General features: G+C 39.0%; 1 protein-coding gene across 3 annotated transcripts in view; it reads left to right on the forward strand.

The window, feature by feature from the left end:
* The window catches only part of LOC117540271 (polycomb group RING finger protein 3), a 104,111-nt gene that overhangs the window by 59,645 nt on the left and 29,459 nt on the right, over positions 1-15,007 (forward strand). For all 3 annotated transcript variants that reach the window (XM_034206865.1, XM_034206867.1, XM_034206868.1), the window contains exons 3-6: positions 3,574-3,691; positions 6,774-6,870; positions 11,168-11,223; positions 11,538-11,645. In XM_034206865.1, the coding sequence (XP_034062756.1) occupies positions 3,574-3,691; positions 6,774-6,870; positions 11,168-11,223; positions 11,538-11,645 (379 nt within the window). The remainder of the gene's footprint in view (positions 1-3,573; positions 3,692-6,773; positions 6,871-11,167; positions 11,224-11,537; positions 11,646-15,007) is intronic.

The following is a 15,007-nucleotide window of genomic DNA, read 5'->3' on the forward strand; positions in this document are numbered from 1 at the left end:
CCCTGGAAAAGTTATGGAAAACAATATTTTTCCCAAAGTTTTGGAAAAGTCATGGAAATGTAACTAACGTTGCATCAAATAGCCGTAATAGTAATACTATAATGATAATACATACTGTATAGTAATTAACGTACAATGGCATTTAACTGACGAGGTATTTTGCTGGTGAGAGAGTTGAGTTGCTTTAGCGTGGTTGATTTGTTTCAGATAGGCACAACAGGTTTCATATGCAGACCTGATTTTCCTGTTTCATGTTCAAATAAACCATTTTCAGTGGCACCGCTGAGAGAGTAATGTTTTTGGTCATGGAAAATTAGGTAAAGGTCATGGAGAAGTCATTGAAAATCATTGGTGAAAAAGTGTATGAACCCTGGACCTGAGATCAACTTGGATAGAATATAGAAGGTCCATATGTCTGGACGATCGACCAATGGCACTCAAGGTTTTTCAAACTATCGTAAATAATGCAAAAATAATCACAATATGTTTTTTACAGATAGAAGTATGTAGTGGTTATTTTTAATTATTTCCTATTACTTACCTTTCAATTTCTTAGTTTTTAGAGCAACGTTATTCAGAGAAAAGAGCAATATGTCTATTTGTATATTTACTGCTGATGTTAGCTAAGCAGTGGTAAGGTTGTCAAGATGAATAAAGCCAATTATTATCTGCTCTAAGTCGGATTGAGCTTTACCTCTTGTGTCTTTTTACATTGTCATACTGAGAGGAGGGCAGATTTTCTTTTTAGAGCTCACACACATTTTGTTATCCTGCGAAGCCATTCTGCACGTTTGACACTGTGAGCTCAAAGTTATGAGATACTTAGATTAAAAGCTAAACACTCACTGTTGGCTCAAATCAAATCAAGTTTTATTTATATAGCACATTTATAAACGATTTTTGGTGGAGCCAAAGTGCTGTACATATAATAAAAATAGCCTACAGTAGAGACGCTTTACAGCAAATACAACAACACAGATTGTTCAGGATATCAGTATGACAATACGACACCCTCTGTCCTTAGACCCTCTGTCCTTAGACCCTCTGTCCTTAGACCCTCTGTCCTTAGATCCTTTGTCCTTAGACCCTCTGTCCTTAGACCCTCTGTCCTTAGACCCTCTGTCCTTAGACCCTCTGTCCTTAGACCCTCTGTCCTTAGATCCTCTGTCCTTAGATCCTTTGTCCTTAGACCCTCTGTCCTTAGACCCTCTGTCCTTAGACCCTCTGTCCTTAGACCCTCTGTCCTCAGACCCTCTGTCCTTAGACCCTCTGTCCTTAGACCCTCTGTCCTTATACCCTCTGTCCTTAGACCCTCTGTCCTTAGACCCTCACATCGTACAAGGAAAAACTTCCAGAGAAAGCCCACAGTTTAAAGGGAACATGGGAGAAACCTCAGGGAGAGCAACAGAGGAGGCTGATTTTAGAGTGAGGACACTGCACCTGTAATACGTTTTAAAAGAGGTTTAATTGAAGGTATGTCACTAGGTGTGTTTTGGTCAGATTCGACTACTAGTGAGTGTTTATCGTAAAACCAGGAGCAGAAATAAGGAAACTGAATCTGTTGATGGATGTTTCTGAGCTGATAGTGAAACCACAGTTAGTCATTCAGTTTCTCAACACACCTCAGCAGAGCAAATCTCTGCTTTCACAATCATTTTCATTCACAACTTTTTAATCAGCAGCTGAGCTCCCTGTCGCTTAGGGCTGCTCGACATTTGAAAAAACTGACTTTGTGATATTTTTTCCCCTGTGATAGATATATATATATATATATATATATATATATATATATATATATATATATTGCGATATGAAAAATACAGGAATTGAAGAAAAGACAGCATCCTTTCTTGAACTTTAATGAAATACAATTGGTATTTTTTTAACGATATTTAACCGGATGAAGGATTTTAGTCACGGACTTCTGGATCTTAAGTTATCAGAGCAACAAGCTGAGCTAGCTCGGTTATCCTGCTGTGATCTGATCAAGAATGGTTGTGATGGTGGTTTGCTGTGCATGCAGAGCCGGCCTGTCACTCACTCAAGTGCCCCTGACATGAGAGCCACGCGAGTTTTCATTTTGTAGCAAGCAGCAAAAAATAATTGTAACATGACGTGTTTGAGTTCATTTGCCTACTTAATATCGCACGTCCTAAAAAAAAGAAAGAAATCGCATGTCCTGCGATGTGAATATCGCGATTATCGTCACGACAGGATATATCGTGCATCCCTACTGTCGCTGCCTGTCTGATATCTGATGAGACCCTGCAGATACATGTTGCGCTAAACCTCACGCCTAGACTACTGCAACTCCCTCCTGGCTGGTCTACCTGCATGTGCCATCCGACCTCTGCAGCTCATCCAGAATGCAGCGGCTCGTCTGGTCTTCAACCTTCCTAAATTCTCCCACACCACTCCGCTCCTCCGCTCCCTTCACTGGCTTCCGGTAACTGCTAGAATCCACTTCAAGACACTGGTACTTGCTTACCATGCTGCGAATGGATCTGGCCCTTCCTACATCCAAGACATGGTTAAACCGTACACCCCAGCGCGTGCACTATGCTCTGCATCAGCCAAACGACTCGTTGCACCCTCGCTGCGAAGGGGACCCAAGTTCCCATCAGCAAAAACACGTGGGTTTGCTGTCCTGGCTCCAAGATGGTGGAATGAGCTCCCCATTGACATCAGGACAGCAGATAGCTTGCACATCTTCCGGCGCAAACTGAAAACTCATCTCTTTCGACTCCACTTTGAGCGATAGAACTATTAACAAAGAACTGCTAACAAAGCACTTATATACTAATAAAGTACTGGCTTATCTAAAGCTAGTTGAGTAGCACTTGAAATGTTTGGCTCTATGAAACCTGATGTACTTATATGATTCTGTTTTCTTCAAGGTTGTGTCTTCCTGGTCGAATGTACTTATTGAAGTCGCTTTGGATAAAATCGTCAGCTAAATGTAATGTCATGTAACCCAGAGTATTGCAGCTTTTCTTAGATACCCTTGGTCTTCACTGTGAACGGAGATATAATGAGCAATACAGATGTACTGTTACCTGCCTTAATAATAATCACTACTGCCACACAAACGGAGATAGAGTTGGGTCTAAAACATGAAATAGAATACAAAAACTAAATCAAAGGTAATGCTTGAACACGCGAGCAGAGATTGAAACGTGCTCAACGGAGAAATGGTTGAAATGGCTAATATTTAAAATAATAAGCTAAGAAACAAATACATGGTTGGAATAACTAAAAGCTAATAGATGAATGGTTAAATAATCAGATAACTTAAAGGGAACAGAGGTTTTGAAATAGGGTTAAAGGGTAAAGCGTTGAAATAGTAAGAGCAATTGGATAAATGGTTAAATAATAAAAGTAGGTAAAAAGTAACTATAATTGTTACTTCAAAGTAAATCAGCATCAGTTCCATTAGTAAATATTCTCGTAAAGATGACCTTAAATAACAACAATAAGGAGTCAACCTTCGATGTCTTCTATTCAGCTTGCGTGAGTTCATTTTAACTTCAATTTGAGCTTTAATAATATAAATGTCTTCTCCTTCTTCCCCAGAACCCCGACATGCTGACGAGGAAGATAAAGCTGTGTCACATCAACGCCCACATCACATGTCGTCTGTGTGATGGATACCTGATCGACGCCACCACCGTCACCGAGTGCTTACACACCTGTAGGTCCACACACACATACACACACACACACACACACACACACACACACACACACACACACACACACACACACACACACACACACACACAGCAAGTTTATTTATATAGCACCTTTCAACACAAGGCAATTCAAAGTGCTTTACAAAAATGAAAGACATTAAGAAAATGGCATTTAAAAACTGTCACACACACACACTCTCACACACACTCTCTCTCTCTCACTCTCTCTCTCTCTCTCTCTCTCTCACACACACACACACTTCCTGTCTGCCTCTGATGTCTGCTTCACTTCTGCTTCCCACCTGTCAGATTTCTTCCTGTTTCTCTTTCTCATGTCATCTGTTCCTCTTTTATTGCTCTTGTGTATTCGACACATGGGCTGTGTTTGTTGTTCTTGGCTCTGAAGGTGTTGCCTTTGGGATTTATCTCCAAAGGGAAGAATCCCGGAGAGAAAAAATATCTCTCTGGGAAACAGGCGGCTTTATCTGAAGCTGCATTTTGACTTACAGCCATATCTATGACATTTGACCATCTTACTCATAATACACAACCTTCTATATGGTTTAGATGAAGGTCATTTTAAAGAGGCTCTATTGTGCTTTTGGAGTTTCCCTTTCTTGTAATGTTATATTGGTTTAAGTGCATGTTAATGGTCTGCAAAGGCAACTTGTTGAACATTAAAGCATGCAAACATGTCACAGTAGAGCCACAAAATAGAAATGGGAACCTGAAAAGTAGCAGAATAGAGCCCCTTTAATATTAATACCCACAGCTTTTAACTTGAAGCTAATCTGCACATTTATTAGCCCTCATATAAAAGTGGGAATAGGCAACTCTCCCACTTTTAACACACATCTACACTTCAGTATGTCATGGTGAGGTTGAGCTGAATATCATCGAGCAGCTGAAGTCTGACCCTGAGTTTTCCGATTTATAAGAAACGGAGAGGGTGACTGAGTTAACTCGGCCTCAGGCGCCCTTTAATGCTCACATGACCTCTCAGCCGGTTAATATTTAGAGGTTTACGCTGTGAGAAAATAATTCTGAATAATAATCAGTTGAGTATGGATTTTGAGATTAAAGGCATTCTCACCCCTGCTGATATTGGAGCTGTTTTATCGAACTTAACACATGTATTCCCGGTACAGTGAGAGTCATGTGATCAAACTGGACTGTCGACCAATCAATCCCTCTGTGGTTCTTCTGAAACACACTGAAGAGAAAACGTTTTGTTCATTTAAAGTGAGAAAAACCAGTGGTGGAAAGCAGTGAAGCACATTTACTTGCATACAATTTCGATGTACTTTACCCGAGTATTTACATTTTATCCTGCTTTATTTTACTCCACTACTTTCTCCCTGGTAATATTTGCAGCATACTGTACTTTAGACCTATAAGCTAACAAAAGCTTGCAGTTGTATTTAACCCTTGTGTTGTGTTCGAAAGCTGTTACCGTTCATGGTGTTCGCGGGTCAATTCTGACCCATGATTTATCTCAGTCCAAAACACACAAAAAAAAAAGGCTATCATCCAATATTGTTTTAACTACACCATAACTAACTTATAATGCATTCATAACCGTACAATACTGTTGTAATTTAATGTTATGGCCCCACATTACACCACATATTGCACACGTGCATGTGTGTGTTCAGGTTCAAGTGTTAGTGTACATATTCTTTGAGAAAGGTGGAGTTCCTGTGGGGGGAGGGGGGCAGAGGGCGGGGAGACCAGGTGCATGTAGCGAAAAATGATTGTTACAGTGGATGAAGGGGGGGAGGGGTGTCTAAAGTCAAAGATGAATCTTGATTGGGCCAAATTTGACCTCGAGTCACCCACAACATGCTGCCGGGTCTCCCCGTCTCCCCTAACCCCAACACCAAATGATACACTTTGTTTTTAGAGACCTTCAGACTTGGCTAAAATAGTCAAAATCAGTTTTGTAGCTGTAAGCTGTTGTGGAGGATATCATGAAGCCTTGTTCCGATACAACAAACTAGAGCGTAGTTATTATATAATTGTAACTTGTCACGGGAGACCCGAACACAACATAAGGGTTAAGAACAACTTGTATCAGAAGTGTAATGAGAACCCAGACAGTGTAGTTATGCGCCTGTCCACCAGAGGGAGCTCTTCCACTGCAAATGAGAGCTGTTCTTCTTCTGTGGAAACATCAGAGTAGCTTTGATTCTTCATCACTTTGAAGAAGACGCTCCAACATCACAGACTTTAAACAAAGAGATTCACATCACACAAAGACAAATGCAACTGAGACTAAAATACAAACATGCTGCAGATGGATTTGATGTTTGATCTCTAAACATGTCCTGTATTATGAATATGAAGGATTTAAGTTCATGCACCATTGTTGTATATTATACTATTCATTAAAAGTCCTGAGGTTGTAACAGCTTTGAAACAAGATCATGACAGCAGCGTCATATCGTATCATCATAGATTAAGAATACACTTCCAACCCACCACAAGCACATTTCAACAAATACTGCACTTACTGCATATTTGTAAATTCAAAATAATGATACATTATCTTCTGAGACTTGCTTCTAACATAGACACCTTTACTATAATGGAGCCTTAACATTAGCTTGTTAAATAATTGACGAAAAATGTATTTACAGTATAAAATAATCTCTCAATGCCCTCTGGTGGACAAACAGGGTATTGAAGACACATTACCTTAAATATATGTTGGACACTTCAGTACTGACATTTCTGGTTCCTTATCAGCTGATCCAACCATCCATATGAAATAAATCTTCGATACTTAAAAAACTGCACAATTACTATGAGCTAACGATGTTAAAATGTGCTCACTTTGCAGCTGGCAGTAAACTGACATGAGATCTTGAAAGGCTGATAATGTTTGTCATGCTTTAAATCAATAGTTTTTATTTCGACTCTATTTGTGATTTGAGTCCAAATCGGCAAATAACTCTGATTATGGTTTTGTCATGGGTTTGACTATAAATGAGCTAAAAGTTGAAAAAGTGTTTGTTAAAATACAGCTAGGAGTAACCATATATCCCATTTGTGTGTGTGTGTCTTTTTGTGTGTCTATAGTCTGCAGAAGCTGCCTAGTGAAGTATCTGGAGGAAAACAACACGTGCCCCACGTGTAGGATTGTTATTCATCAGAGCCATCCACTGCAGTACATCGGGTGAGTGAGCACACACACACACACACACACACACACACACACACACACACACACACACACACACACACACACACACACACACACACACACACACACACACACACACACACACACACACACTCTGGTGTTTGTCAGAGCTCCATCAGTGTGTCTCTGGGGATCCTCTGCTGGTAAACAGAGGAGCAGAGAGTCGGCCTCTCACTTTTTATTTCCACTCTCCTGCAGGAAGTGAACCCCGTCTGCAGTCACTCTGCTCGGTGGGGGGTCTCTGCTCGTGGGGCGGGGGGGGGGGTGTTTTTAAGAGCATAGATTATCAACATAATAAGGGCCAGTTAATAAATAATGCAACACACGATTACACTCATAACCTGAACCCATTACCAATTCTGTCTCTTAGATAAACTAGACATAAAACAGGAAAGGGTGCAATAAATAATAAATACATGAAAATAACTTAACATATTTGTTGTTTCATCTGAGGGTGCAGATTTTATTAATTAACTTGATTATTACTGACCAGAAAAACTTAATTTCTCACTCCTCATGGGGCATGTATGTTATTCTAGTCCACATAAATCAGACTTATATAATCAGTATTCATGTTTACACGTGCTGCTTTTGTCCCATTGGAGGACTTGAAATCACTTGAGGCAGTTTATCAGATTTCTCTCGGCTCTCTCACCGAAGGATTTATGCAATATTCATTTCACAAATGCAGGAACACTCCACACTTTGATAAGCAGGGGAGTTTCCTTTTCATGTGGACAAAATAGTGTAAACTAATAATATGTGGCATTACTAACGGACAAGGTCCAGTAAACTGAGCTCAGTAACGTTTTACAACTGAGGTAGATCTCAATAAGCACAACTAGGATGAAATAGAAGTTAAGAATACACAAATAAAATCAATTAAATACAATAAATAAAATAAAATAAAATCAATGAAAATAAAAATAAATTAAATAAATTAAATACATTTAAATAAAATCAATTAAATTAAATAACAAAAATAAAATGTGTATTAAAAAAAAAAAAGGAATAAATATAAGTAATTGTCTCTTATTTCCACACACAGATTCAGTTCTCCAGTCAATCAAATAAAAGACTTTGAATATTAAATGCTTTGATGTTAAATTATCTTCAGGTTTAAATAAACAAGTACGTTTTAGTTTTTTATTAATGACCTTTGACAGATGTAATCCTCCTCTCTTCAGGATGTTGTTATTCCTGCCAGTGCTCATGCATTAGTTTCTATTAAATACCCCACACAAACTTAAAGTGAACCAACACATTCAGACATTGCCGTGCACACCTCGCTGTCTGCAGACTCATTGTTCGCAGGAAAGGCCTAATTTGAGCTCTTGGAACAGCTGTTGGGTTTTTTGCCTCAGTGTTTTCAGGAAATCAGAGTTGATGGGAAACATCAGAAGTGATTTCAAGGCCAAACTCCCGATAAAACCCATCTGCTCATCAGAGGACTGATCAGAGTTAATGTTTGAGATTAAACTCTCAGAGAACGGCTCAGATAATCCAGACGCTTGTTCTGTCAAGTGCGGCTTTCCTTCATTTCACATGATAATAACGAAGAACAATTAGCTTGACTCTAAATCCTGCAAAGAGCAGCCTGGCATTCTTTCGTTCTGGGAAGAAAACAAGTTAATACAGCTGCTGACTATTTGTTAATAAAGAATACGAGTTAAAGTCACAGGTAATCAGGTATCAGTCATTTTGAAAAATAAATACATAATACAAATAGTTTTGTATACCATCAAAGGTTCTTCACACCCTTTCATTAAACTCTAGGGCTTCAACTAATTATGAATATTTCAAATATTGAATAAACCAACATCATTTTTTGTATTAATCAGTTCCCCAAAGTCCAAGGTGATGTCTTGTCTTGTTGGTCATACGAAAACAAAAAAAGTTCATGTCTTAAAATCTAAACTGTTTTTATAGACTCGTGCTTAAGCAGCCATTTTGACCCCCCTCGCTTTTTAGGTACTTTATAAAAACACTTTTACCTTTACACACTATTTGTTAATCCTTTATTTAACCTGGAGAAAATCGAATTGACCCATACTGCCCAGTTGTTGTGCTGTGCTGAAGCGCAATTATCCTTGTACATTACCGTTTTATACACAGTACTGTATTTATTATTATCTGTGTATTTATTCCCATCTATTTACGTTTCTTTTTGTATCATTTATTTTGTACATACTTCTGATAATTGTTTATATAACTGACTGTCTGGTTAGACCCTCCTTAATTTCGTTACACTGTGCTTGCATTTTGTAATGACAATAAAGTAATCTAAAATGAAATGTGTAATGTTATTGTTAGAAACACTACGCAGGCAACATACAAGCCAATTAAACACAGTTACACAAAGGACCAAAAAGAAAGATTGCATAGTATTATATACATATATCCAATCCACTCTATTTCTATAGCACATTTTAAAAACAGAGGGTTTGCCAAAGTGCTTCATAAGGAACATAACATTATAACAGAATGGATACAAGGCACATAAAGGCTATGGACAGACAATAAAAGCATAGAATAGGTAGAGCGTAGCTTAGACTGACTCGAAAGTGGGCGACAATTTGACATGGGGGGGCAGGTCTCTATGATACATGAACAGCTACAGGCAGTTGGCATATAAAAGGAAAAACCAATGGGACGCAATGTGTTAGACCTCCATCACCACTATAATAAACTCCCCTCGGTTAATATTGTTTTAAAAGAATGGTGTTAGTCCGTCCAACAGCCCTTTCAAATTAATAATACGTTTAACCGAGGTTTCTTTAATCTGCGTAACATTTGCACACTGTCATTAAGTGTTAATCCTCCAAAAGTATGCAGCAGGGGTCAGTGTGTCGCTGTGTACCTTACAGTGACTCAAGCATGCCACTTGTATTTCAAGAGTTTTTCCTCCATAAAATCAGAACAAACTCCACATGTCCATTATCTGGTTGTCAAAACGCAGCAGCATGGTGACGGCAGCCCCGAGTCCACTCTGTGTGTCACCTGCACAGCTTTACAGGAAGAATATTTAACACCATGGCCCCTGAGAGCAGCTGGCATTGACTTTTATTTGACTAAACCACTGGACATTTCTCAATAACTGCCTCTATGGTTACTGTTGAGTAGAGCTGAACAGCAGACAGTGTCACCGAGTCTACAGTATACTCAAAAGAGGGTTATGCATAATGTGTTTTTATTTTTTTAACATTTTTGTTACACTCATTTTAGATTTGTATATCTGCAAATAAACTAAGTCTTTTGGTAAACTATTTTAAATCATATGTGACCCGCTCTATCGAAATCAGTCGGAAGTCGCAACGGCTCATTTCAAAATAAACGTGGATTTGCGTAAAAAACTATTTTTTCGGGGTTCGGGTGTTTTGTTTGATTTTAAACAAACAAAGTCTTGGCTTTCAGAATATGAAACTTTTATTTCCAAAATCACACGATAAATACATGTTTGAAGCTCGTAAAGGGAAGATGACAGGCACCTCTCACTCGCGATCTGCTGTTCCTCAGCGCCGCCCCCCCTCCCTCCGGCTGACATTATGAATGTAAGGCATAGTAATCATAAATAACACCGCAGGGTCCGTTACAGTTTGTTTTCATCTGATTTCAATTAAACAAAGTCTTGGCTTTCAGAATATTAAACTTGTTTCGGTAAATTCAGATGATAAATACAACTTTGAAGCTTCGGCATAATTACAAGCGGAGAACGGAGTGACTTGACGTCACAGCAGGCATAACAACAGCCGGTGTTTCTCGTGAGTGTTTTCCCCGGGAAACAAACACAATACACACAAACGCCAAATTACACACACACACACACACACACACACACACACACACACACACACACACACACACACACACACACACACACACACACACACACACACACACACACACACACACACTCGCGAGCTTCCCCCAGACCAGTAATCCAAACGAAAATATCTTCCCTCCGTAGTATTTTGATCATTTGCTAATAACCAATCAGATCGATGGATTCCAGAGAAGAGAAAACTTTGAAGGCCTTTTTCTCAAAATGAGGACTCGGTGACAGTCATTATATAATGTGACATATTTCGATTAGTATTCGGAGTACAAAAACAATCCTGATATCATTGGAAAGCTAGGAATATCCTCTTTCCAGCAGTGTATACAACTCAAAATGTGTCTTCGGGTCAATGCGACTGATTTCGATGGAGCAGGTCACATATGTTTGTGTTTCACATGATAAGGTTGCTTACCAATGTCTTGTTCTTTTCAGCCATGACAGAACAATGCAAGACATTGTCTACAAATTGGTACCGGGACTTCAAGAGGGTGAGTTGTGTTTATTGTCCTTTTTAACGATGCAACACACAAACAATAAAACTAAAAGCCTTAAAACTCCACTTCTACTGTCACTACTGATTTCTTTTATCACTTCCTGTTTGTGTTTGGCCTCACTTTGACAGCATTACATTTGTATGCAATATTTACACTGTCATTGCTGCACTTAGAAGACTTATTGAAGCTGTTTTCATTGCACACACACATAGCTACACACACCATTGAGTTTTTAAAGACCCAGTGACCTTGACAGATAGTCTCTGTCCTCGCTAACTGTTCCTCTCTTCCTCCCTTGTCTCCTGCAGCGGAGATAAAGAAGCAGCGGGACTTTTATCATAAGTTGGGGATGGAGGTGCCGGGAGACATTAAAGGAGATCATTGCCACATGAAGACGCATCTAGATCAACGCAACGGTACGATCCAACACTTCCTCCTTCAGCTCAAAGATGTTCTCTGTCTGTTTGAATATGTAAATTAATCCTGAATCCAATTTCTGCTGACAGAGGTGCAATAGGACCTTAAGGTAGTTCATAACCAACATGAGGAGGCGTGTGGCGCAGTGGGTTGTGCGTAGGTGTCGATGATGTCGTTGTGTCCCTGAGACACTTCACCCCAAATTGCTCTTGCCCACAGTATTGAGTTTTATTATGGGATATGAGTTCTGTGTTGAAGTCCTCCAAATAACAATGGAAGTACATTTGACTGATCAAACGAACAATAAAGTGGTCCTACAAGCGTCCACTAAAGGGTGAAGATGAACACTTTAGAACTTGACTGAGATAAACATAACCTTTTATAAAGCACAGTCATGTGTACTCGCCATATATGCGTTTGTTTTTCTACATTTCTCATTATATTTGAGTGTGGGCACATTAAAGTGGGTTTATTCTTTAATGGAAAGGGTTACCGGGAGACATTTACATCGAGGTTTTTCATTTATTTATAGTTCTTCATGGATATAAACGTGTGTTGATTGTTGGAAATGTCTTGAAGGAGCACTTTTACTTTGAATAGCTCAATGCTCTGAAGTGTGCTAACTAACCCAATCTCATTGTTGGTTTGAGTCATACACAGACCATTAACCCGAGTCAAGACATGTCTTCAAAATGTACTACAAGCAACATATTGGCTTTTCTTTCGGAGTCAATTTGAGCCATAAGCAGGAAAGGAAACACCACTTCCTGTAAGAGAGATCAACAAAACCACTAAGAGTCCATTTTATATTCCCAAGTTTATGATAAAATACCAGTTCTTCAAGCATAACATAAGACTTTAGGCCATTGTGAAACAGGAAGCAAAAAACATGTGTTCATTTGCGAAAAATCTCTTTACCAAAACAGTGTAAATATACAAGCACAACATTTCTCGAAACCGTGTATATAATTTCTTCAGCGGGATCTTCCAGTTCCTCTCACTGTATTATATAAACACTGACATCATAATGATAACATTAGCCACGAGTAGCAGCAGACCCCATTAGGCAGTAGATGGAGACACTTCAGCCAATCACAACAAGGCCCCGGCTTCCTTGTTGTGCTCGACAGCTTTTCGGTTGCGACTCACTTCCAGCTACTGTGTGTGAATGTTCGCCCAGAGGCCGGCACTAATCGCTCACTTAATCCCCCTCTCTGATTTTGGTAATTAAGGCTCAAATGGAAGTGGAAGTGCTCTCCGGCTTCCTGTGCCTCGGCGCTTTGAGTCAGGTTTCGATACAGACACACAGACATTATCAAACACAAACACGTTTAAAGAATCATTTGGACAAACAGAAATATAAACGGGTATTGTATCGTTTACATTCAGTGTGATAAAATACAAACAAATGACGTCTCTAGTCTTAGGTATTGATCGATACATTTTATTTTAACACTTGAACAACTAGAATATCAAGCATATCGTTCTAAGCGTTTTAACACCAGACCTTTTGACATTTTTAAGGTTTTGTTGATAAGCTTGCTGCGTTTTGTGAATTCTCAAAGCTGTTGTCAAACTTGAATGCAGTTGAGAAAAAAAATAAAATGTCAGTCCTTTGCACCTCCTCACTCATCACACACGTAATAATCAAAATAATAAAGTTACCTTGTTTACTAGTTGATTTGTAAAGCATAAAACATACTTTAAAGTAGCTTTGCATACAATAGGCATAACAAACCTTCGTTTACATTCAGTGTGCTGAAATGCAAACAAATATGACGTCTCTAGTCTTAGGTATTGACATATACATTTTTATTTTTAACACTAAAACTAGAAAATCAAGCGTGGTTGCATATCATTCTGAAGCTCATCAATCAGGAGGGTTTTAACACCAGACTTTTTGACCTTTTTCCCGCTGTGGAAATAAGAGTGCTGTGAATTCTCAAAGCTGAAAAAAACAATAATGTCAGTCCTCTGCACCTCCTAACTCGTCACACACTTCAAGGTGGGGTAGGTAATTCACTTCAGAAACGCTTGTTATATTCCATGGAATGCTCTTAACATCCCGATAGCAATGAATACATTAAATGCTTTGACAATAAATCCATAAAAAATGTCATCTCTGGAAGCCGTGGCGCTGTAAAAAGCACGACCAATCATCTGAGCCGGCTAAAGTAACTGGATGGCCTACCTGCCTGTCAGCCTTCCATCTGGGCACAAACTTATCTCGTGCCCTCATTGGTCATGTGCGCGTTCGTGTGTGTTGGAGGAGGGGCTCTGTGAGGAAGTCTGAAGGAAGGGGCAGATTTTTTTCCGGCTGCCTACTTTCAAATTCTAGCGCACTCGAGCTGGTTTCTCCATTCTTACCTACCCTACCTTTAATAGTCAAAATAATAAAGTTAACTTGTCTACTAACTAATTTGTAAAGAAATTGTATACATATGAAAAATCGAAAATAATAGACAAACAAATATATAATACAAAACCTTAAAGTACTTGATTGTGTTTGACGCACACTGTTAAACATCCACATACATAAGATTGTTAGATAACTTAATGTTAATAATATCCTGCTTTATATTGTTTATTTCTACTCTTTTAATTTCTACTTATGTGCAATGCCTTGTTTTTGATGCTGCTGCAATTTGGGATCAATAAAGTACATATTATATTATCTTAAACTAGGGTTAGCATCTTATCTTATGTTGACAAAGAAACTCCATTCATTTGACTTTTAAGTGCAAACACGACGGGTATTTCCCCGAACAACACCTCACAGCTTCAAAGCAAAACATCGCTCTCCACCAGACTCATTTCTCTAGATTGTCTGCTTTCTTGAGCACTTAACGTAAGAAAATGGAGGGACACTAGTCTTAGGTATTGATTATTACATTTAAATTGTAACACTAGAAAAACTAGAGAATCTAGCGTATCATTCCGATGCTCATCGATCAGGAGGTTTTCAAAGTCAAATCAGAATCACTGTAATACATGCTTATAAAAACTGGTTAAGGGATTGCTACTGTACATCTTATGTTGACAAAGAAACTCCATTCATTTGACTTTTAAGTACAAACACACCAGGTCTTTCTCCCCAACAACACCTCACAGCTTCAAACTAAATCCCGCTCTCCACCAGACTCATTTCTCTAGATTGTCTGCTTTCTTGAGCACTTAACGTAAGAAAGCGAAAGCACACGGTGCTGTGATGAGACAGCGGAGTGCACTTTCCTCTTTAATGACAATATAACCTCCCACACACTCCGTCTCAACCCAGCACCGCCTCGCTTCATATCCTCGTTGTACATGCCGTTGTGATTTGATAGATCCTTAATGAGCCAATGAGTCAGAAACCTTGAAA

Source organism: Gymnodraco acuticeps, unplaced genomic scaffold, assembly GCF_902827175.1.
Source record: "Gymnodraco acuticeps unplaced genomic scaffold, fGymAcu1.1, whole genome shotgun sequence".
In the NCBI taxonomy this organism is placed as follows: Eukaryota; Metazoa; Chordata; class Actinopteri; order Perciformes; family Bathydraconidae; genus Gymnodraco; species Gymnodraco acuticeps.